At 51.3% G+C, this 24,275-nt stretch overlaps 1 protein-coding gene across 11 annotated transcripts in view; it reads left to right on the top strand.

Moving 5' to 3' along the window:
* DTNB (dystrobrevin beta) overlaps positions 1-24,275 on the top strand; it is a 289,602-nt gene that overhangs the window by 157,008 nt on the left and 108,319 nt on the right. For all 11 annotated transcript variants that reach the window (XM_068279912.1, XM_068279909.1, XM_068279910.1 and 8 more), the window contains one exon: positions 20,289-20,413. In XM_068279912.1, coding sequence (XP_068136013.1) covers positions 20,289-20,413 — 125 coding nt within the window. The remainder of the gene's footprint in view (positions 1-20,288; positions 20,414-24,275) is intronic.

The following is a 24,275-nucleotide window of genomic DNA, read 5'->3' as shown; positions in this document are numbered from 1 at the left end:
CAGCCCCCTGAGTCAATACTTTGTAGAACCACCTTTTGCTGCAATTACAGCTGCCAGTCTTTTAGGGTATGTCTCTACCAGCTTTGCACATCTAGAGACTGAAATCCTTGCCCATTCTTCTTTGCAAAACAGCTTCAGCTCAGTCAGATTAGATGGACAGCGTTTGTGAACAGCAGTTTTCAGGTCTTACCACAGATTCTCGATTCGATTTAGATCTGGACTTTGACTGGGCCATTCTAACACATGGATATGTTTTGTTTTAAACCAGTCCATTGTTGCCCTGGCTTTATGTTTAGGGTCATTGTCCTGCTGGAAAGTGAACCTCCGCCCCAGTCTCAAGTCTTTTGCAGACTCCAAGAGGTTTTCTTCCAAGATTGCCCTGTATTTGGCTCCATCCATCTTCCTATCAACTCTGACCAGCTTCCCTGTCCCTGCTGAAGAGAAGCAACTCCAGAGCATGATGCTGCCACCACCATATTTGACAGTGGGGATGGTGTGTTCTGAGTGATGTGCAGTGTTAGTTTTCTGCCACACATAGCGTTTAGCATTTTGGCCAAAAAGTTCCATTTTGGTCTCATCCGACCAGAGCACCTTCTTCCACATGTTTGCTGTGTCCCCCACATGGCTTGTGGCAAACTGCAAACGGGACTTCTTATGCTTTTCTGTTAACAATGGCTTTCTTCTTGCCACTCTTCCATAAGAGCCAACTTTGTGCAGTGCATGACTAATAGTTGTCCTATGGACAGAGTCTCCCACCTGAGCTGTAGATCTCTGCAGCTCGTCCAGAGTCACCATGGGCCTCTTGACTGCATTTCTGATCAGCGCTCTCCTTGTTCGGCCTGTGAGTTTAGGTGGATGGCCTTGTCTTGGTAGGTTTACAGTTGTGCCATACTCCTTCCATTTCTGAATGATCGCTTGAACAGTGCTCCGTGGGATGTTCAAGGCTTTGGAAATCTTTTTGTAGCGTAAGCCTGCTTTAAATTTCTCAATAACTTTATCCCTGACCTGTCTGGTGTGTTCTTTGGACTTCATGGTGTTGTTGCTCCCAAGATTCTCTTAGACAACCTCTGAGGCCGTCACAGAGCAGCTGTATTTGTACTGACATTAGATTACACACAGGTGTACTCTATTTAGTCATTAGCACTCATCAGGCAATGTCTATGGGCAACTGACTGCACTCAGACCAAAGGGGGCGGAATAATTACGCACACTTTACGTTGCAGTTATTGATTTGTAAAAAAAATGTTTGGAATCATGTATGATTTTCGTTCCACTTCTCACGTGTACACCACTTTGTGTTGGTCTTTCATGTGGAATTCCAATAAAATTGAGTCATGTTTGTGGCAGTAATGTGACAAAATGTGGAAAACTTCAAGGGGGCCGAATACTTTTGCAAGCCACTGTAATAATAATAATATGGTAGGACATTAGACTATGACTATGGCAGGTATTAGATTGTGAGCTCCTCTGAGGACAGTCAGTGACATGACTATGTACTCTGTAATGTGCTGCAGGAGATGCCAGTGCTATATAAATACATAATAATAATAATATGGTAGGACATATGACTATGGTAGGATTAGAGTGTTAGCTCCTCTGAGGACAGTCAGTGACATGACGATGTACTCTGTAATGTGCTGCAGGAGATGTCAGTGCTATATAAATACATAATAATAATATGGTAGGACATTAGACTATGGTAGGATTAGAGTGTGAGCTTCTCTGAGGACAGTCAGTGACATGGCTATGTACTCTGTAATGTGCTGCAGGAGATGTCAGTGCTATATAAATACATAATAATAATATGGTAGGACATATGACTATGGTAGGATTAGAGTGTGAGCTCCTCTTAGGACAGTCAGTGACATGACTATGTACTCTGTAATGTGCTGCAGAAGATGTCAGTGCTATATAAATACATAATAATAATATGGTAGGACATTAGGCTATGACTATGGTAGGATTAGAGTGTGAGCTCCTGTGAGGAGTCAGTGACATGACTATGTGCTCTGTAATGTGCTGCAGGAGATGTCAGTGCTATATAAATACATATTTAGAATATGATAGGACAGTGAATGCAGTGTGATGTTTGTTCTGGTCCCCTCAGCAGGTCTGTGGGCAGAGGATGGATGTGCAGTTCCATCAGTATAGATGAGAGCGTTGGCATGTACAGATAATAGGCTGCTGCTTGTGGGGATCACGATCTGTGCTGTCATTGCCTCCACTCACACAATGCAAAGTATAAAGCTTTTATTGCTGTGGTATTGGAAGTGGTTTGTTTATCAGACAGAATGTTCCCGCTGGGAAGGTACGTGGTGTCACGGCCACCTGTATAGAGAGACGCAGCCAGCGGGGGGGTTGGGGGGGGGGGGGCAAGGCTAGGAAGGTACATAGCATCACGGCCGCCTGTATAGAGAGACGCAGCCAGCAGGGGGTGGGGGACTGGGAAGGTACATAGCATCACGGCCGCCTGTATAGAGAGACGCAGCCAGCGGAGGGGGGGAAGGGACTGGGAAGGTACATAGCATCACGGCCGCCTGTATAGAGAGACGCAGCCAGCAGGGGGTGGGGGACTGGGAAGGTACATAGCGTCACGGCCGCCTGTATAGAGAGACGCAGCCAGCAGGGGGTGGGGGATTGGGAAGGTACATAGCATCACGGCCACCTGTATAGAGAGACGCAGCCAGCAGGGGGTGGGGGACTAGGAAGGTACATAGCATCACGGCCGCCTGTATAGAGAGACGCAGCCAGCAGGGGGTGGGGGACTGGGAAGGTACATAGCATCACGGCCGCCTGTATAGAGAGACGCAGCCAGCAGGGGGTGGGGGACTGGGAAGGTACATAGCATCACGGCCGCCTGTATAGAGAGACGCAGCCAGCAGGGGGTGGGGGACTGGGAAGGTACATAGCATCACGGCCGCCTGTATAGAGAGACGCAGCCAGCAAGGGGTGGGGGACTGGGAAGGTACATAGCATCACGGCCGCCTGTATAGAGAGACGCAGCCAGCAGGGGGTGGGGGACTGGGAAGGTACATAGCATCACGGCCGCCTGTATAGAGAGACGCAGCCAGCAGGGGGTGGGGGACTGGGAAGGTACATAGCATCACGGCCGCCTGTATAGAGAGACGCAGCCAGCAAGGGGTGGGGGACTGGGAAGGTACATAGCATCACGGCCGCCTGTATAGAGAGACGCAGCCAGCAGGGGGTGGGGGACTGGGAAGGTACATAGCATCACGGCCACCTGTATAGAGAGACGCAGCCAGCAGGGGGTGGGGGACTGGGAAGGTACATAGCATCACGGCCGCCTGTATAGAGAGACGCAGCCAGCAGGGGGTGGGGGACTGGGAAGGTACATAGCATCACGGCCGCCTGTATAGAGAGACGCAGCCAGCAGGGGGTGGGGGACTGGGAAGGTACATAGCGTCACAGCCACCTGTATAGAGAGACGCAGCCAGCGGAGGGGGGGAAGGGACTGGGAAGGTACATAGCATCATGGCCGCCTGTATAAAGAGACGCAGCCAGCAGGGGGTGGGGGACTGGGAAGGTACATAGCATCACGGCCGCCTGTATAGAGAGACGCAGCCAGCAGAGGGTGGGGGACTGGGAAGGTACATAGCATCACGGCCGCCTGTATAAAGAGACGCAGCCAGCAGGGGGTGGGGGACTGGGAAGGTACATAGCATCACGGCCGCCTGTATAGAGAGACGCAGCCAGCAGAGGGTGGGGGACTGGGAAGGTACATAGCATCACGGCCGCCTGTATAGAGAGACGCAGCCAGCAGGGGGTGGGGGACTGGGAAGGTACATAGCATCACGGCCGCCTGTATAAAGAGACGCAGCCAGCAGGGGGTGGGGGACTGGGAAGGTACATAGCATCACGGCCGCCTGTATAGAGAGACGCAGCCAGCAGAGGGTGGGGGACTGGGAAGGTACATAGCATCACGGCCGCCTGTATAGAGAGACGCAGCCAGCAGGGGGTGGGGGACTGGGAAGGTACATAGCATCACGGCCGCCTGTATAGAGAGACGCAGCCAGCGGAGGGTGGGGGAAGGGACTGGGAAGGTACATAGCATCACGGCCGCCTGTATAAAGAGACGCAGCCAGCAGGGGGTGGGGGACTGGGAAGGTACATAGCATCACGGCCGCCTGTATAGAGAGACGCAGCCAGCAGAGGGTGGGGGACTGGGAAGGTACATAGCATCACGGCCGCCTGTATAAAGAGACGCAGCCAGCAGGGGGTGGGGGACTGGGAAGGTACATAGCATCACGGCCGCCTGTATAGAGAGACGCAGCCAGCAGAGGGTGGGGGACTGGGAAGGTACATAGCATCACGGCCGCCTGTATAGAGAGACGCAGCCAGCAGAGGGTGGGGGACTGGGAAGGTACATAGCATCACGGCCGCCTGTATAGAGAGACGCAGCCAGCAGGGGGTGGGGGACTGGGAAGGTACATAGCATCACGGCCGCCTGTATAAAGAGACGCAGCCAGCAGGGGGTGGGGGACTGGGAAGGTACATAGCATCATGGCCGCCTGTATAGAGAGACGCAGCCAGAAGGGGGTGGGGGACTGGGAAGGTACATAGCATCACGGCCGCCTGTATAGAGAGACGCAGCCAGCAGGGGGTGGGGGACTGTGAAGGTACATAGCATCACGGCCGCCTGTATAGAGAGACGCAGCCAGCAGGGGGTGGGGGACTGGGAAGGTACATAGCATCACGGCCACCTGTATAGAGAGACGCAGCCAGCAGGGGGTGGGGGACTGGGAAGGTACATAGCATCACGGCCGCCTGTATAGAGAGACGCAGCCAGCAGGGGGTGGGGGACTGGGAAGGTACGTGGTGTCACGGCCGCCTGTATAGAGAGACGCAGCCAGCAGGGGGTGGGGGACTGGGAAGGTACATAGCATCACGGCCACCTGTATAGAGAGACGCAGCCAGCAGGGGGTGGGGACTGGGAAGGTACATAGCATCACGGCCGCCTGTATAGAGAGACGCAGCCAGCAGAGGGTGGGGGACTGGGAAGGTACATAGCATCACGGCCGCCTGTATAAAGAGACGCAGCCAGCAGGGGGTGGGGGACTGGGAAGATACATAGCATCACAGCCGCCTGTATAGAGAGACGCAGCCAGCGGAGGGGGGGAAGGGACTGGGAAGGTACATAGCATCACGGCCGCCTGTATAGAGAGACGCAGCCAGCTGGGGGTGGGGGACTGGGAAGGTACATAGCGTCACAGCCACCTGTATAGAGAGACGCAGCCAGCGGAGGGGGGGAAGGGACTGGGAAGGTACATAGCATCACGGCCGCCTGTATAAAGAGACGCAGCCAGCAGGGGGTGGGGGACTGGGAAGGTACATAGCATCACGGCCGCCTGTATAGAGAGACGCAGCCAGCGGAGGGGGGGAAGGGACTGGGAAGGTACATAGCATCACGGCCGCCTGTAAAGAGAGACGCAGCCAGCAGAGGGTGGGGGACTGGGAAGGTACATAGCATCACGGCCGCCTGTATAAAGAGACGCAGCCAGCAGGGGGTGGGGGACTGGGAAGGTACATAGCATCACGGCCGCCTGTATAGAGAGACGCAGCCAGCGGAGGGTGGGGGACTGGGAAGGTACATAGCATCACGGCCGCCTGTATAGAGAGACGCAGCCAGCAGGGGGTGGGGGACTGGGAAGGTACATAGCATCACGGCCGCCTGTATAGAGAGACGCAGCCAGCAGGGGGTGGGGGACTGGGAAGGTACATAGCGTCACTGCCACCTGTATAGAGAGACGCAGCCAGCAGAGGGTGGGGGACTGGGAAGGTACATAGCATCACGGCCGCCTGTATAAAGAGACGCAGCCAGCAGGGGGTGGGGGACTGGGAAGGTACATAGCATCACGGCCGCCTGTATAGAGAGACGCAGCCAGCAGAGGGTGGGGGACTGGGAAGGTACATAGCATCACGGCCGCCTGTATAAAGAGACGCAGCCAGCAGGGGGTGGGGGACTGGGAAGGTACATAGCATCACGGCCGCCTGTATAGAGAGATGCAGCCAGCAGAGGGTGGGGGACTGGGAAGGTACATAGCATCACGGCCGCCTGTATAGAGAGACGCAGCCAGCAGGGGGTGGGGGACTGGGAAGGTACATAGCATCACGGCCGCCTGTATAGAGAGACGCAGCCAGCAGGGGGTGGGGGACTGGGAAGGTACATAGCATCACGGCCGCCTGTATAGAGAGACGCAGCCAGCAGGGGGTGGGGGACTGGGAAGGTACATAGCATCACGGCCGCCTGTATAGAGAGACGCAGCCAGCAGGGGGTGGGGGACTGGGAAGGTACATAGCATCACGGCCGCCTGTATAGAGAGACGCAGCCAGCAGAGGGTGGGGGACTGGGAAGGTACATAGCATCACGGCCGCCTGTATAAAGATACGCAGCCAGCAGGGGGTGGGGGACTGGGAAGGTACATAGCATCACGGCCGCCTGTATAGAGAGACGCAGCCAGCAGGAGGGGGGCTAGGAAGATACATAGCATCACGGCCGCCTGTATAGAGAGACGCAGCCAGCAGGGGGTGGGGGACTGGGAAGGTACATAGCATCACGGCCGCCTGTATAGAGAGACGCAGCCAGCGGAGGGGGGGAAGGGACTGGGAAGGTACATAGCATCACGGCCGCCTGTATAGAGAGACGCAGCCAGCAGGAGGGGGGCTAGGAAGATACATAGGGTCACGGCCCCCTGTATAGAGAGGCACAGCCAGCAGGGGGTGGGGGACTGGGAAGGTACATAGCATCACGGCCGCCTGTATAGAGAGACGCAGCCAGCGGAGGGTGGGGGACTGGGAAGGTACATAGCATCACGGCCGCCTGTATAGAGAGACGCAGCCAGCGGGGGGGGGGGAGGGACTGGGAAGGTACATAGCATCACTGCCGCCTGTATAGAGAGACGCAGCCAGCAGGGGGTGGGGGACTGGGAAGGTACATAGCATCACGGCCGCCTGTATAGAGAGACGCAGCCAGCGGGGGGGGGGGGGAGGGACTGGGAAGGTACATAGCATCACTGCCGCCTGTATAAAGAGACGCAGCCAGCAGGGGGTGGGGGACTGGGAAGGTACATAGCATCACGGCCGCCTGTATAGAGAGACGCAGCCAGCAGGAGGGGGGCTAGGAAGATACATAGCATCACGGCCGCCTGTATAGAGAGACGCAGCCAGCAGGGGGTGGGGGACTGGGAAGGTACATAGCATCACGGCCGCCTGTATAGAGAGACGCAGCCAGCGGGGGGGGGGGGGAGGGACTGGGAAGGTACATAGCATCACTGCCGCCTGTATAAAGAGACGCAGCCAGCAGGGGGTGGGGGACTGGGAAGGTACATAGCATCACGGCCGCCTGTATAGAGAGACGCAGCCAGCAGGGGGTGGGGGACTGGGAAGGTACATAGCATCACGGCCGCCTGTATAGAGAGACGCAGCCAGCGGGGGGGGGGGGGGACTGGGAAGGTACATAGCATCACTGCCGCCTGTATAAAGAGACGCAGCCAGCAGAGGGTGGGGGACTGGGAAGGTACATAGCATCACGGCCGCCTGTATAGAGAGACGCAGCCAGCAGGAGGGGGGCTAGGAAGATACATAGCATCACGGCCGCCTGTATAGAGAGACGCAGCCAGCAGGGGGTGGGGGACTGGGAAGGTACATAGCATCACGGCCGCCTGTATAGAGAGACGCAGCCAGCGGGGGGGGGGGAGGGACTGGGAAGGTACATAGCATCACTGCCGCCTGTATAAAGAGACGCAGCCAGCAGGGGGTGGGGGACTGGGAAGGTACATAGCATCACGGCCGCCTGTATAGAGAGACGCAGCCAGCAGGAGGGGGGCTAGGAAGATACATAGGGTCACGGCCGCCTGTATAGAGAGACGCAGCCAGCAGGAGGGGGGCTAGGAAGATACATAGCGCCGCAGCCGCCTGTATAGAGAGGCGCAGCCAGCAGGAGGGGGGCTAGGAAGATACATAGGGTCACGGCCGCCTGTGTAGAGAGGCGCAGCCAGCAGGAGGGGGGCTAGGAAGATACATAGGGTCACGGCCGCTTGTATAGAGAGACGCAGCCAGCAGGAGGGGGGCTAGGAAGATACATAGGGTCACGGCCGCCTGTGTAGAGAGGCGCAGCCAGCAGGAGGGGGGCTAGGAAGATACATAGGGTCACGGCCGCCTGTATAGAGAGACGCAGCCAGCAGGAGGGGGGCTAGGAAGATACACAGGGTCACGGCCGCCTGTATAGAGAGACGCAGCCAGCAGGGGGTGGGGGACTGGGAAGGTACATAGCATCACGGCCGCCTGTATAGAGAGACGCAGCCAGCAGGGGGGGGGGCTAGGAAGATACATAGGGTCACGGCCGCCTGTATAGAGAGACGCAGCCAGCAGGGGGGGGGCTAGGAAGATACATAGGGTCACGGCCGCCTGTATAGAGAGACGCAGCCAGCAGGAGGGGGGCTAGGAAGATACATAGCGCCGCAGCCGCCTGTATAGAGAGGCGCAGCCAGCAGGAGGGGGGCTAGGAAGATACATAGGGTCACGGCCGCCTGTATAGAGAGACGCAGCCAGCAGGAGGGGGGCTAGGAAGATACATAGGGTCACGGCCGCCTGTATAGAGAGACGCAGCCAGCAGGGGGTGGGGGACTGGGAAGGTACATAGCATCACGGCCGCCTGTATAGAGAGACGCAGCCAGCAGGGGGTGGGCTAGGAAGATACATAGGGTCACGGCCGCCTGTATAGAGAGACGCAGCCAGCAGGGGGGGGGGCTAGGAAGATACATAGGGTCACGGCCGCCTGTATAGAGAGACGCAGCCAGCAGGGGGGGGGGCTAGGAAGATACATAGGGTCACGGCCGCCTGTATAGAGAGACGCAGCCAGCAGGAGGGGGGCTAGGAAGATACATAGGGTCACGGCCCCCTGTATAGAGAGACGCAGCCAGCAGGGGGGGGGGCTAGGAAGATACATAGGGTCACGGCCGCCTGTATAGAGAGACGCAGCCAGCAGGGGGGGGGGCTAGGAAGATACATAGGGTCACGGCCGCCTGTATAGAGAGACGCAGCCAGCAGGAGGGGGGCTAGGAAGATACATAGGGTCACGGCCCCCTGTATAGAGAGACGCAGCCAGCAGGGGGTGGGAGGCTAGGAAGGTACATAGCGCCGCAGCCGCCTGTATAGAGAGGCACAGCCGAGGTGAAGGCCGCCCTGTGGTGACTCGCTGTGCTGCACAGCCAGTGTCACATGTTCCCGCATACAGAGTTGTGTTCCTTGTATAGAGGAACATCGCTCATCTACACGACACTGATCATATTCCCAGCCTTCCACCTCACACACTTGTCATTAGATCACTTTCCAGCAAGTAACCGATATAGTATGGATGGCCCTGTCGCCATGGCACCGCCAGCTTTTTACAAACCTGCAGAGCCAGTGATCGCGTACAGCTCCTTTCCTCCGTACGGAGAACAGCTTTTTCTGATTGGTGTCCGATCAGTAAAACAAATGGACATTGCTAAAGAGATGATTCATTTTTAGTAGATATTTTTTATACAGTATTTGTTTCTTGTTATGTTTGTTTCAGAATCTAATGCATTACAGATATTGTATGGTGTATGGTTGCCGTTAGTGGAGTACGTTCTGTGTCACCGCTGTTTGAATTGCACACCGGATGCTGCCAATCATTATAATATCAGTGATATAATCTATATTTTCCTGTATACTCACTGGGTGGTATTCTTACACTGCACACCTTCCTGTCCATGTCCTCCTATCTTCATTGTTCCTGGCGCCTCCCTCAATGGGACTCCGGCAGCAAGTGCAGGCTCAAATACATGGCATCAGGTGGCCAAGAGGGGGCGCCAGCAATACTGAGGATAGAAGGAGAGGAGGGACCATGCTGGGCCAAGGTTCTTCCTGGCAGCGGCTGCGGGGATTGCTATGGGGAGGCGGAGACACAGCGTGGGGAAGGGCCCATGTACAGAAAGCGTTTTTTCAGCGATTAGCGTTTTGCGATTTCTAGTTCAGTAAGCTGTGTCTGTCTTACATAAAACAGGAAATGACATCTGCACAGGAAAAAGGTGTTTTGTGGGTAAACTGCATGGTTTGGTGGGTAAAAACTCTGTTGATTGTGAGTAGGCCAGCGTTCCTATACTTAATATTGAAAAGCTTATCACTCTGAAAATGCTGTAGGCAACATCTTTGCATTTCAGGAAATCGCGTAGATGAGAACACTTCCAGTGTTCTCCCCAGGCTCTTTTAGCCGGGTGCTCCACCCGGCTAATTTTAGTGACCACCCGGCTATCATCGGCTGGCCTCCTCATCCGCCTTTTATGCTATAAGCAGAGGTGTGCAGAGAAGCGCCGAACCTGCATTCTCCCCCACCCGGCTACTTTTTCAGGCCACCCGGTTGGAAAAAATTTCTGAGGAGAGCACTGACTTCCATATACTTTTCATTGTACAAGCATTTTTCAGAACGCTAGCGATTTTCAGCGGTGCTGAAATCGCTTGTAAAGCACACAAGTGTGAATGGGCCCTAAGACCTGACGCCAGCTCTAACGCTCCAGAAGAGGCCCCTGCACTCTGACGCTCCTGGTTTAAAACTGTTTCCCTGGTTTTAGTCCTCTACACCTCCTTGTGTCTTGTAGTCAGGTCCATGTTTGGTGTGAAAAATATCACTTGGAAATGGACCAATCAACAGCAGGACAGGCAGCACTATCCAAGCAGGCCTTTACAAACAGCAGTGGGTGACTTCCGCTCATAAAAGCAATTCCACGCAAAACTTTTGTATGCGCACCTCAAGCTGTTTTCCAGAGAGAATGTCTTTTTATCCTGCGGGTTCTCATGGTGCTGGTCTGTGACTGTGGACAACGCCAGCTGATTGTGTGACATTTACTTGTGTAAACACATACCTCCCTAGCAAAGGCGGTCGGCGAAAAGCTTATCACTTCAAGCTGAGTTTCTCTTAAAGAAAACCTAAACTGAAAATTAAAAGTCAAAATAAGCATACACAAGTCATACTTACCTTCCATGTAGTCTACTCCTCAGTGTCTTTCTCCTGTCCCGCGTCCTGTTTGTTCACTGTGATCAAGGACATTTTCCGTCCTCCATTTTGAAAATGGCAATTACCCATAACCGCTTTCTGGTCAGCACACAGTTAAACTGTAACATCGCCCACTTGAGCCATAGGGAAACATGGACAGTACCTGGTACATCAGTTTTTCTCTCAGCTATAACTGACAGCAACTGATATTTGACTGACAATAACTGATATATTTCAGATCTGACAAAATATTGTCAGAACTGGAAGGGATTATTGTCAGAAGAAAATGGAGCGCTTCTGAGAGGAACTGATGGCAAGGTAACTATGTAATGTTCATTTGAAGTTACCTCATGTGTTTATTTTAAATATTTTTACTCAGTACAGGTTCTCTTAAAGGTAGCCATACACTGGTCAATTTGCCATCAGATTCGACCAACAGATAGATCCCTCTCTGATCGAAACTGATCAGAGAGGGATCGTATGGTTGCCTTTACTGCAAACAGATTGTGAACCGATGTCAGCATAAAACCGATCACAATCTGTGGTGGATCTGTGGTGGTGCTGCCGCTGCTTCTCTCCCCCCCCCCCTATACATGACCTGCTCTGCCGGCGCGACTCCCCAGGTCTCTGCTGTCTTCTTCTCCGCTCTGGTCTGGTCTCTGGCATGCTTCACTTCTTCCTGTCTGGGGGAAGTTTAAACAGTAGAGCGCCCTCTACTGTTCAAACTTCCTGCCGGGACAGGAAGAAGTGGAGCATGCCAGAGACCAGACCAGAGCAGAGAAGACAGTGGAGACCTGGGGAGTCGCGCCGGCGGGGCAGGTCATGTATTGCGTCAGTCGTCGGGCACTCGAACGCCGCTAGTGGCACGCTCCCGATCCGCGGGCGATCGACGGTAATTTCCCGCATGAAGCGATCGACAGGATCGATCGATTTCGGGACGAAGTAGATCAAAATTTAGCGTGAAGCGTGAACGATGTGACAGCAGATTCGATCCCAGTGATCGAATCTGCTGTCGATCGGCGGGGAATCGGCCTAGTGTATGGCCAGCTTTACTGTAATTTAGAATTGTTCATGACAATTAGAATCATCAGCTACTGTGATTTTATTGGTCCAGTTCCAAGTTGGATACATTTGCATGAAATGTACTCTTGAAAGAGTATAGAGGCAGAAATAACCCTTTAGTGTCTAAAATAAGAATTCCTTAGCATTATAAACGGTGCAAGAAATACTATTTAAAGAACACCTGAAGTTAGAGGGATATGGAGGCTGCCATATTGATTTCCCGTTAAACAATACCAGTTGCCTGGCAGTCCTGCTGATCTATTTGGCTGCAGTAGTGTCCGAATAACAGCAGAAACAAGCATGCAGCTAATCTTGTCAGATCTGACAATAACAGCTGATCTGCTGCATGCTTGTTCAGGGGCTATGGGTAAAAGTACTAGAGGAAGAGGATTATTAACAGGACAGCCAGGCAATGTGCATTGTTTAAAATAAAAATTGCAACCTCCACATTCCTCTTGCTTCAGTCTTTCACACTAAGATGTTGCGTTAGATGCAACGTTAAGGTCGCATAACGTGCCCCTAACGCAACGCATGTGAGCTTTGAACTTGGACGTTATATAGAGCCGTGTTATGCGTCTCTTCATGCGTACGTGATGCATACTTTTTGACGCGTACTATCGAACGAAAACTGCGCATGCGGCAAATAAAAAAAAAAATAAAAAAAACTGAGCATGTGCAAACATCCGAACGCAGCCACATACGAGTATAACACACAGCACGCTGCACTTTCATTTACCGTGTAGCGTTATACTCCAACGCAACGTGGGCACTGTGAACAGCCCATTGATTTTTCATTGCTGTGAGTTGGGCTGCGTTACAGGCTGCTCTAACGTGCGCCTGTAACGTCCCACTGTGAAAGCAGCGGTAGGGAACCTTGGCTCTTCAGCTATGATAAAACTACAAAAACCCCAGCATGCATTTGCCTTCATTAACCTCCTTGCAGGTCATCCCGAGCTGAGCTCGGGGTAACCTGCGCAGGAGGATTGCTCAGGCCCCGCTGGGCCGATTTTCACATTTTTTTTTTATTGCACGCAGCTAGCACTTTGCTAGCTGCGTGCATGTCTCAATCGCCGCCGATTCGCCGCTACCCGCCGTGACGCCCTCCCCCCCCTCCAGACCCCTTGCGCAGCCTGGCCAATCAGTGCCAGGCAGCGCTGAGGGGTGGATCGGGATTCCCTCCATAGCGACGGGGGAAGCCCTGCAGGAAATCCCGTTCTGAACGGGATTTCCTGCTTGCAAACAGCGCCGGCGGTGATCAGAATAGGTAGGGGGATGCCGCTCGTCAGCGGCTATCATGTAGCTAGCGCTAGGCTAGCTACATGAATGAAAAAAAAATAATGTAAAAAAAAGTGCTGCGCCGCCCCCTTGCCGAAATAATTGGAACGGCAAGGGGGTTAATCATGACTGTGGCTGTCAGACTCCTGCAATATATTGTGGGACTTGTAGTTCCTTAACAGCTGGAGAGCCAAGGTTCCCTATCCCTGCTTTAAAGGATACCCGAACTGACGTGTGACATAATGAGATAGACATGTGTATGTACAGTGCCAGGTGCACAAATAACTAGGCTGTGTTCCTTTTTCTCTTTCTTTGTCTGAAAGGATTAACCCTCCTGGCGGTAAGCCCGAGCTGAGCTCGGGGTAAGCCGCCGGGAGGCACCGCTCAGGCCCCGCTGGGCCGATTTGCATAATTTTTTTTTTCCTGCACGCAGCTAGCACTTTGCTAGCTGCGTGCAGTGTCCGATCGCCGCCGCTACCCGCCGATCCGCCGCTACCCGTCGCGCCGCAGCCGCCCCCCCCCCCAGACCCCGTGCGCTGCCTGGCCAATCAGTGCCAGGCAGCGCCGTGGGGTGGATCGGAGTCCCCTTTGACGTCACGACGTCGATGACGTCGGTGACGTCATCCCGCCCGTCGCCATGGCGACGGGGGAAGCCCTCCAAGAGATCCCGTTCTTTGAACGGGATCTCTTGATCTCCGATCGCCGGCGGCGATCGGAGGGGCTGGGGGGATGCCGCTGAGCAGCGGCTATCATGTAGCGAGACCTCGTCTCGCTACATGAAAAAAAAAAAAAAAAAATTTTAAAAAAACGTATTTGCTGCCCTCTGGCGGATTTTGTCAAACCGCCAGGAGGGTCATCAGGGCCCATATGCAATTAACTTTTTCTCATGAGTTTTCTCCTGGGTGATATTTTTTAATTTGTCAATAAAATACATTTTAAGCCACAAGAAAGCAAGACAATGCTCAAAATAATTTTAATGGTCCTTTTTCATTTACTTTTTGGTATGTTTTTAGTTGAAAAGTGCTGGAAAGGTATTTTAATATGAAGATGAAAAATGATCTCCGAGGAGAAAACTCGGCTGAAAAAGTGAATTGCATATGGGCCAAGGTGTGTAAGTGGCTGACTCAGTCCTGACTCAGACAGGAAGTGACCCTCACTGATAAGAAATTCCAACTATAAAACACTTTCCTAGCAGAAAATAGGTTCTGAAAGCAGGAAAGAGATAAAAAGGAGCAATAGTTCATAGATTTCAGCTCTGGGATACTTCAATAAATGTGTCATTGAGCAAAAACAATAAAACTGTTAAAACTAACAAGTAGATTTAAACATAAAATAAAACTGTGGAATATCATAGGGCCCGTTTCCACTAGGGCGGAAACCGCCGCGATTCCGCAGAGTTTCCCCACACATGAATCGCACGGGGGAAACTCTGCCATAGGGGAGAATGGCGCCGCCGGTGGAATCGCTTGTTGTAGCGATTCGGCTGGAACCCCCCGCAGAATTCGCAGCGGAGGCTGCGACTCCCATAGCCGTGAATGGTACGGCTGATGGGATTCCCCTGTGATCCCGCTCAGTGCTCTAGTGGAAATGAGCCCTTAAAAAGTCATTTTTATGAGATGGAAGATAGATATAATCGTTTATTTCATTCGCTTATTTTCGCTTTGGGTGTCCTTTAATTTTAGGGGCTCACAAGAATTTGGACAATTGACTCAAAGTCTATTTCATGGGCAGGTGTGGGCAAGTCTGTCGTTATGTCATTATCAGTTAAGGCCCCTTTTCCACTAGCAAGCCAGATCACAAGCGCAAATCACCTGCACTTGCGCAAGCTGCTTTTCCACTGTCCGCGCTGCACTGTACCGCAGTCGGAAATTCAGCAAAAACCGAATCAGGAACAAAGCGTTGTAGTGGAAAACGAGCACCATTTAACATGTAAATCGCGGTGCTCTAGGCTAGCGATCGGAAAACCGTCTGCGATCCGTTTTTTTAATCGGATCACAGCTAATGGAAAAGGGCCCTTTAGCAGATAAAAGTCCTGGAGTTGATTCGAGGTGTGGTGCTTGCACGTGGAAGATTGTGCTGTGAACAGGCAACATGCGGTCAAAGGAGCTCTCCCTGCAGGTGAAAGAAGCCATGTGAAAACAAACAAACAAAATCGGAGAAATTGCTACAATATATCAAGTGCTAAATTCTACAGTTATTTCATTTGTTGAATTCCTTTTCAGCGCCTGAAATTAAAGGGATACTGTAGGGGGGTCGGGGGAAAATGAGCTGAACTTACCCGGGGCTTCTAATGGTCCCCCGCAGACATCCTGTGCCCGCGCAGCGGCTCACCGATGCTCCGGCCCCGCCTCCAGTTCACTTCTGGAATTTCTGACTTTAAAGTCAGAAAACCACTGCGCCTGCGTTGCCGTGTCCTCGATCCCGCTGATGTCATCAAGAGCGCACAGCGCAGGCCCAGTATGGTCTGTGTCTGCGCAGTACACTCCTGGTGACATCAGCGGGAGCGAGGACATGGCAACGCAGGCGCAGTGGTTTTCTGACTTTAAAGTCAGAGATTCCAGAAGTGAACCGGAGGCGGGGCCGGAGCATTGGGGAGTGGCTGCACCAACACAGGATGTCTGTGGGAGACCATTAGAAGCCCCGGGTAAGTTCAGCTCATTTTCCCCCGACCCCCCTACAGTATCCCTTTAAGGAATTGTGTAAAATAAGGCTTTAGTTGCCTCACATTTTTATGCAATGGTTTTGCTCACCCCACTGAATTAAAGCTCAAAGGGCTCTATTCACAAATAGTAGTTCGGTAAAATCATTTTCTTCGGTAAAATACCTCCTCCGGTATTTTCCACTTTTTTTTTTCCAAATTCACTAAAGTTTTCCCTCATGAGGCAGAAGTTTGGTAATTTATGGAACAAACATGCTTCAATTCACTAATCCCTGCTCGGCAAGTGTCACTTACCAGCATGCAGCAGGGCAGCAGGCAGACAGGGAGCTGTGTGTAGGACTCGGGTATTCCCTGCAGTGCAACCCTGTTATCCCTTTAGATGTGCTGCAGCCACCAGGGGGAGCTCTTCTGTGTACTACAATTATTATTATTATTATTAAAGAGACACTGAAGCGAAAAAAAATATATGATATAATGAATTGGTTGTGTACTATGAATAATTACTAGAAGTTTAGCAGCAAAGAAAATATTCTCATATTTTTATTTTCAGGTATATAGTGTTTTTTCTAACATTGCATCATTCTATAATATATGCAGATTACACAACACTCAGCATTCAAAATGATTCTTTCAGAGCAGTCTGTGAACTAATGACCTCTCCTCTGGCAGAGAAAAAGTAAATAGTTAAGGAACAGTTGAGATAATAAAAGTCAGAAAACAGCCCTCTCCACGACTTTGAAAGTCGTAGAGATTAATGGCTTTTTTGTATAGAGATAACAACTGGAGTTTCTTAACTCTTCCTGTACTGGAAACAATTAGACTGATGTATCTGATCTTAATGTTTTATTTCTTAGCTGTACTACACATACAAATCATAATATCATCATTTTTTTTTCGCTTCAGTGTCTCTTTAAGTATTTATATAGCGCCGACATATTACGCAGCGCTGTGCAGTGTATATATATATATATATATATACATCTTGTCACTAACTGTCCCTCAAAGGAGCTCACAATCTAATCCCTACCATTGCCGTATGTCTATTTATGTAGTGTAAGTACTGTAGTCTAAGGCCAATTTTTTTTAGGGGGAGCCAATTAACTTATCTGTATGTTTTTGGAATGTGGGAGGAAACCGGAGTGCCCGCAGGAAACCCACGCAGACACGGAGAGAACATACAAACTCTTTGCAGATAGTGCCCTACTGGGGTACGAACCAGGGACCCTGCGCTGCAAGGCAAGAGAGCTAACCACTACGCCACCGTACAATACAAATATGCACATCTAACCCACCGCTGGAGCTCATGGCTAGGGGGGAGACTACACAGTCAGATGGAATTTTTAAAGCGCTAGTGCAATAATACCCTATGGGCCCGTTCTCACTTGGGTGATTTGCATTAATCGCCAGCGATTAATGCAAATCGCCAAACGCAGATTTGTATCCTGCGCCATTTTCAAGCGATTTCCCGGCATTCGCGTTTAGTGCTATAGAAGCAAAATCGCCAAGTGTGAATGCCGATTTTTTTTTCACGTTAATCGCCAAAAATCGCCTGAGCAACACGCTAGCAAAAGTGCTAGCGTTTTGCAAGTGTGAGTGGGCCCTGACACATGGGGATGGCTGTCAGTCACGTTGGTGTGGCAAAGGTCCCAAAAGTTAGCAGCTAAAGGAGCTAGCAGCCATGTGATGGTGAGGACATCAGCCAGCAGAGGGCGGTTTCGGCAGCTGTCTTCAGCATTACCGGATGCGGTAATGGTTTGTGAATAGAGCCCAAATTCTGCACTTCAACTGCCTCTAAAGGTGACCATACACTGGTCGATTTGCCTTCAGATCGACCAACAGACAGATCCCTCTCTGATCAAATCTGATCAGAAAGGGATCGTATGGCCACCTGTACTGCAAACAGATTGTGAATCGATTTCAGCCTGAAACCGATCACAATCTGTGGTGGTGCTGCCGCTGCCAGCCCCCGCCCGCATGCATTACCTGCTCCGCCGGCGCGAGTCCCCGCTGTCACCGATGTCTTCTCCGCTGAGTTCCATGTTACGGTCCGGCTGGCTTCACTTCTTTCTGTCCGGGGAAGTTTAAACAGTAGAGGGCGCTCTAGTGTTTAAACTTCCTGCCGGGATAGAAAGTGAAGCCAGCCGGACCGGAATGTGGAACCCAGCGGAGAAGACATCGGTGACAGCGGGGACTTGCGCCGGCCGGAGCAGGTAATGTATTGCCGCTGTATTGCGTCGGTCGTCGGGCATTCAAACGCCGCTATCGACGCACTCCCGACCCGCCGGCGATCGAGGAAAATCTTTTCGGACGGAAATCAATTGTTTGCGTTTGCGCAACGATTTCACTGCAGATTCGGTCACAGTGATCCAATCTGCTGTATATCCGCGGGAAAATCGTTAGGTGTATGGGCCCCTTAAGTTGTTTGATTTAAAATTCATTATTGTGGTAATGTACAGAACCAAAATTAGGAAAAAGTTGTCTCTGTCCTAATATTCCTGGACCTAACTATCCAACGTTTACAATGTTTTATTCAGATGTGCTTTTAAAACTGCAGAAAGAGCTTGTTCACATCCTGGGCGTTTTCAGCCTTTTTTCAAGCGCAGGTGATTTTCGCAATCGGCCCAAAAAAATCGCTTGTGCAATGAATCTCTGAGAAGGTTCATATCAGCGCGTTTATTTCACCATTTTTGGGGCGATTTTGATCTAATGGAAGGTATAGGAAGAGCGTTAAACGCTCACAAAATCGCTTTATGCAAAGATTGCGTTCGCATTTTTAAGAATAAATACATTGGATTTATTCTTTTTCGGGTCAAAGAGTGCACTTCCTGACTGACGTCATGGAGTGAAAAAAATGGAATCGCTCTGCAAAAGCGCTTTGCACAAAATCGTGGAGCGCCGGCAGGGGGGGGGGGGGGGGAGGGGACACACACACGCAACAAATCGAAAATCAATGCTGTCAGCTATTTCGTTTTTAGATGTGAACAGAGCCAAAGTGAGAGGGGCCTTCCCATGCATGTATAGAGGAGAGGACTAGGGATGTTTAAATCCGAATTCGGGTGAAACCCGGATAGTTGCTTACAGTCACCTGTGTGTAGGGGGGCGGGGGGAATCTTACCTGTCTGACGTCTTCTTCGGTCCGTCTCTCGGCGCCTCCCACGATGCGCTCCACATGCGTCATGTGATTACAAACACTTCCTCCTTCAACCCGGAAATTGCAAACGCTCAGCGCTTTCTGAAGTGATTTTTCAGAACTATTCTAGGCATGTGCAGAGCAATTTTCTAAGCATGCCTAGCGATTTTTGGAGTGTTTTGGTGTAGTGTTTATTTTTTGTTACAGTACAGCTGTTACTGAGCAGCTTCTGTAACAAAATCACTTGGAGAATCGCTCTGATCTAGCGCTTTTCAGAGCGATTTTCCGCTTTCCTATACTTAACATTGAGGCTGAATCGCCTCAGAAATCAGCAGAAATGCTGCAGGACCCGCTTTTGCGGTTGGGAGGAAATCACATCGCTCTGGTGTGCTCCATCCCATTCAAATACATCAGTCAAGCGCTTTTTAAAGCGCCAGCATTTTTAAAAGCGCTCTTGGTGTGCACCAGCCCTGAAGCAATCTCATTAGGCATAAAGAAGGGAGATATGAGATCCAGCGATAGGAGGTCAGGTTTGCGCTCAGTTTAGTAAGGTTGGTCAATGAAATGCAAATTGTTCGGAGCTTGTTAGCGGCTCAGTGAAATTGTGCAGCTGTTGCATTTGATTGGACTATTTCCAAGCTGCATCATATTTGCATCCGCTTGAAATTATTAGCATCTCATTACGCATACATACAGTTTAGCATAGCAACAACTTTTACATATAATGCAGCCTAGCCACCTGCCTGGTCTATATGCATACAGCACTGTTGCCAGATTCCCATTCCTATCACTGCTGTCAGCTTACGGTACCAGCCGTAAGGTCTGTGATGTGACTGTCGCTCTATGTAGCGCTGCACCTGCCATTTCCTGCTGATACAGGAACCGGTGCAACACTGAAACCGCACCCCTTGCACCGCTGTCTGGGAGGAAGGTTCCTGACACACTTGCTGCTGTGTTTTCAAGATCCAGCTGCAACCATAGCTTCTATCATAGCTGTGGATGAAGAGAACCTAGATCAGTTTTGTTTTATGTTACAGTTACTGGTTGTGATATGAAATCTTGTGCCAGTTTGTGATTGGCTAGCAGAGATTTGTCACCCTGTCAGTAACCTGTCTGTTTCCCCCCCCCAGAAATCACCAGCAAAGAAGCTAACACACGCAATCAGCAAATCCCTGGGCTGCGTCCCCAGCAGAGAACCGCCTCATCCTGTGTTTCCAGAACACCCGGAGAAGCCACTAGACCTGTCACACATAGCGTAAGTACAAGATGGTCGCCCAGACGTCAACTAGAAAGGCTGAAGCCTAAGGGGTGCATACACACATCCAATTTTGATTTGCCAATCATTGACCAATTTTACCACCTCTATGTGATAGGAGGGTCAACAGACTGAGAACTATGAGCAGATTGTGTTAGTAAAACCTCATACTGCATGGAAGTGGTAATATTGGCCTATCCAAATTGCATGTGTGTACCAGGCTTAACTGCTGTGACAGGGAATTCTCTGCTTCCCTGTTGTCTGAACCTGACCTGTCCATGCTGTGGTCTTCTCATACTACATGGAAGAGGTAATATTGGCCAGTGATTGGCCAATCAAGATTAGAAGAAGCGTCTCAGGTTCCATACTTACCTGGGGCTTCTTCCCCGGGTGTCTCCTGTCCCCGGCAATCCTCCCCGAAAACCCGGCTGAGTCGCACTTCATTTGATTGCCCGGCCAGCTGTGCTCTCCCGTCGCTGGGAGCTACCTGTGCAGCCGCAGAAGGCACCCAGGGACAGGAGCACGATGTGGGAGTGCGCCTAGCCAGGCCACAGATGCGAGACGAAGCGCAACTCTGCCGGGCTTTCGGGAGGAATTGCCGGGGAGACGGCGAGGGACTAGCAGCCCTAAGAGGGCTTAAAGGGACACTTAAGCCAGGAATAAAAAATCAGTTTTACTTTCCTGAGGCTTCTACCAGTTCCCTGCTGCCGTCCTGTGCCCTCAGTCACTCACGCAGCCTCTGGTCCCCCGCCGAGAGCTAGTTTCGTTTTCGCTGACAGGCCTGGCCAAGCGTATCCTTTGTGTTCCAGCCTGCAATAGCGTCCTGCGCATGTGCAGGACGCTAATGAGGATGGGAACATGAAGAAGGATATGCATGGTCAGGCCTGCGCAGGTGCAGAAAGCTTGCCCACTCCCTGCCAGGCCTGTCAGTAAAAACGAAACTAGCTCTCGGTGGGGGGACCAGAGGCTGCGTGAGTGACTGAGGGCACGGGACGGCAGCAGGGAGCTGGTAGAAGTCGCAGGAAAGTAAAACTGATTTTTCATTCTTGGCTTAAGTGTCCCTTTCAGGGAGCGCCAGGTAACGTTTCTCGTCTCAGGTTCCCTTCAATGTTTTGGCTGTTTAATGTATAACTTCCGACAATTGCTGTTCTTCACACATTATCAGCTGCAGAGGTTCTTTACTAACTGGGCCGAGGATTGTGATTGGTTGCTGGGCCGAGGATTGTGATTGGTTGCTGGGCCGAGGATTGTGATTGGTTGCTGGGCCGAGCATTGTGATTTGTTGTTGGGTTGAGGATTGTGATTGGTTGCTGGGCGGAGGATTGTGATTGGTTGCTGTGATTTGAGCGTGTCTCGATCTGTTTAGCTGATAGATGTGTCGGTACACGCTGTGCTCTGGGGTGTAAATACCGTTGTCTTCCGCTATATTTCACAGCAGAGGAATAGTCTTTCCTGCACAATCGATTGGATATTGACTGAGATTTCACACCCAATTTCCTCCACTGATCTGCTGTATCTTCTCATTGCCGTTCTCTCTTAGAGGGAGTAATTTGCGCTGGCGAGAGAGAGATTTATCCTCTGGATTTCTCATTATCCCTGCCTGACACTGGTTATCCTCCACTGTTTATCCTGCTCACACTTCTCCTGTCCAATCAGAGTGGCTGCTGTGTGGCCCAAAAATACTGGGGGCCCCTCCATACTGATTTATCTGGCCGCCATGCTATTTGGCAGGTGATTTTGGACAGAAAGAAAATCGAGAGAAATACACCTTTTATGTATTCAGAGAGTTTAGCCTGTCTAATTCCCCCTCATTTGCAACAGGATGTTAACCTTATGCCTGCGTCCATGAAAGCAGGAAGTAGACACACTGCAGATTTATTGCAGTATTTGTATCAGCTGTAACACAGACATGTTTTTCTTTAAAGTTTATTATGCTGTTGCTTATCTTTTTGAACAGAGCAAAAGCGTTCAGGTCCGCTTTATTGGCCAATCACTAGCACCGATTGCCACCCCGCCACACGATATCGGAACTCCGGCACCCATATTATGCACACAAGGCGCCATAGACGCAAGCGTACAGTGCAGTCTATGGTGGCACCTAATTGCCTATGGTTACACATCTTGCCACTTTACGATGAACTTTCCAAGGAAGGCCTTGTATTTGTGTGGGACACATCAGAGCTGTATACACATAATGCCAATGACTGAGGAATAGCGGTTTCATTTCTGTATAATTTATTTTTGGCTCAATCTTAGAAGGCCGCTATGCTTCAAAGAAATGTTTTTTTTTAATGGCCAGATCCACACTATAAGCGCTTTTCTGAGCGATTTGTGATCGATTAACGCTCTTTGGGCGCTTTTTAAAAAATTCTCCCATTCACTTTCATTAAAATTGCGGCTGCAAAAATACTGTGCTTTGCCCACTGCCCAGCAGAGGGTGCTGTTTATTTAGGCTCTAGTTGTCAGCTTTCAGTACACCATTCACAAGACGAGGCATGGGAGAGTGATGCAAAGTGCTGCACAGCAAGAAAGGTGACCTGATAATATACACAGCAGTTACAAGATCCAATCAGAGAGCAAATCCAAGTCTATCATCTAAAGTAAATAGCCAAGAAACAGAACATTTGTATAGCGCTTTTCTCCTGTCGGACTGAAAGTGCCAGAGCTGCAGCCACTAGGGTGCGCTCTATAGGCAGTAGCAGTGTTATGGAGACTTGCCCGAGTTCTCCTTACTGAATAGGTGCTGGCTTACTGAACAGAAAGAGCTGATATTTGAACCCAGGTCTCCTGTGTCAGAGGCAGATAAGCACAGGGTGTGACAAAAATCTATAACCTTATACAGTAAAACCTTGGATTGAGAGTAAATACAATTTTCTGCTCGATCGTTAACGAAATGATTCTTGGTACAAACGATTGGAAATTATTGTTTAGGACCACTAATAGACAAAAATCTCCTAACCAATCCAATCAGATTAATGAAATCAGTTTGAAAAACGGATCGATTTCATTAATCTGATAGGATTGATTAGGAGTTTTTTGTCCATTAGTGATCCTAATCAATCATTCCGATCGTTCATACGAAGAATGCAACACACTGTACGCACGGCGCGGTCACGCCAGCACACTGTACGCACGTTGTGGTCACGCCAACACACTGTACGCACGGTGCGGTCACGCCAACACACTGTACGCACGGTGCGGTCACGCCAGCACACTACGCACGGTGCGGTCACGCCAACACACTGTACGCACGGCGCGGTCACGCCAGCACACTGTACGCACGTTGCGGTCACGCCAACACACTGTACGCACGGTGCGGTCACGCCAACACACTGTACGCACGGCGCGGTCACGCCAACACACTGTACGCACGGCGCGGTCACGCTAACACACTGTACGCACGGTGCGGTCACGCCAGCACACTACGCACGGTGCGGTCACGCCAACACACTGTACACATGGTGCGGTCACGCCAACACACTGTACACACGGTGCAGTCACGCCAACACACTGTACGCACGGTGCGGTCACGCCAACGCACTGTACGCACGGTGCGGTCACGCCAACACACTGTACGCATGGTGTGGTCACGCCAACACACTGTATGCATGGTGCGGTCACGCCAACACACACTATGCACGGTGTGGTCACGCCAACACACTGTACACACAGTGCGGTCACGCCAACACACTGTACGCACGGCGCGGTCACGCCAACACACTGTACGCACGGTGCGGTCACGCCAACACACTGTACGCACGGTGCGGTTACGCCAACACACTGTACGCACGGTGCGGTCACGCCAACACACACTACGCACGGTGCGGTCACGCCAACACACTGTACGCACGGTGCGGTCACG

Source organism: Hyperolius riggenbachi, chromosome 4, assembly GCF_040937935.1.
Source record: "Hyperolius riggenbachi isolate aHypRig1 chromosome 4, aHypRig1.pri, whole genome shotgun sequence".
In the NCBI taxonomy this organism is placed as follows: domain Eukaryota; kingdom Metazoa; phylum Chordata; class Amphibia; order Anura; family Hyperoliidae; genus Hyperolius; species Hyperolius riggenbachi.
This window is presented reverse-complemented; position numbering and strand designations above follow the sequence as displayed.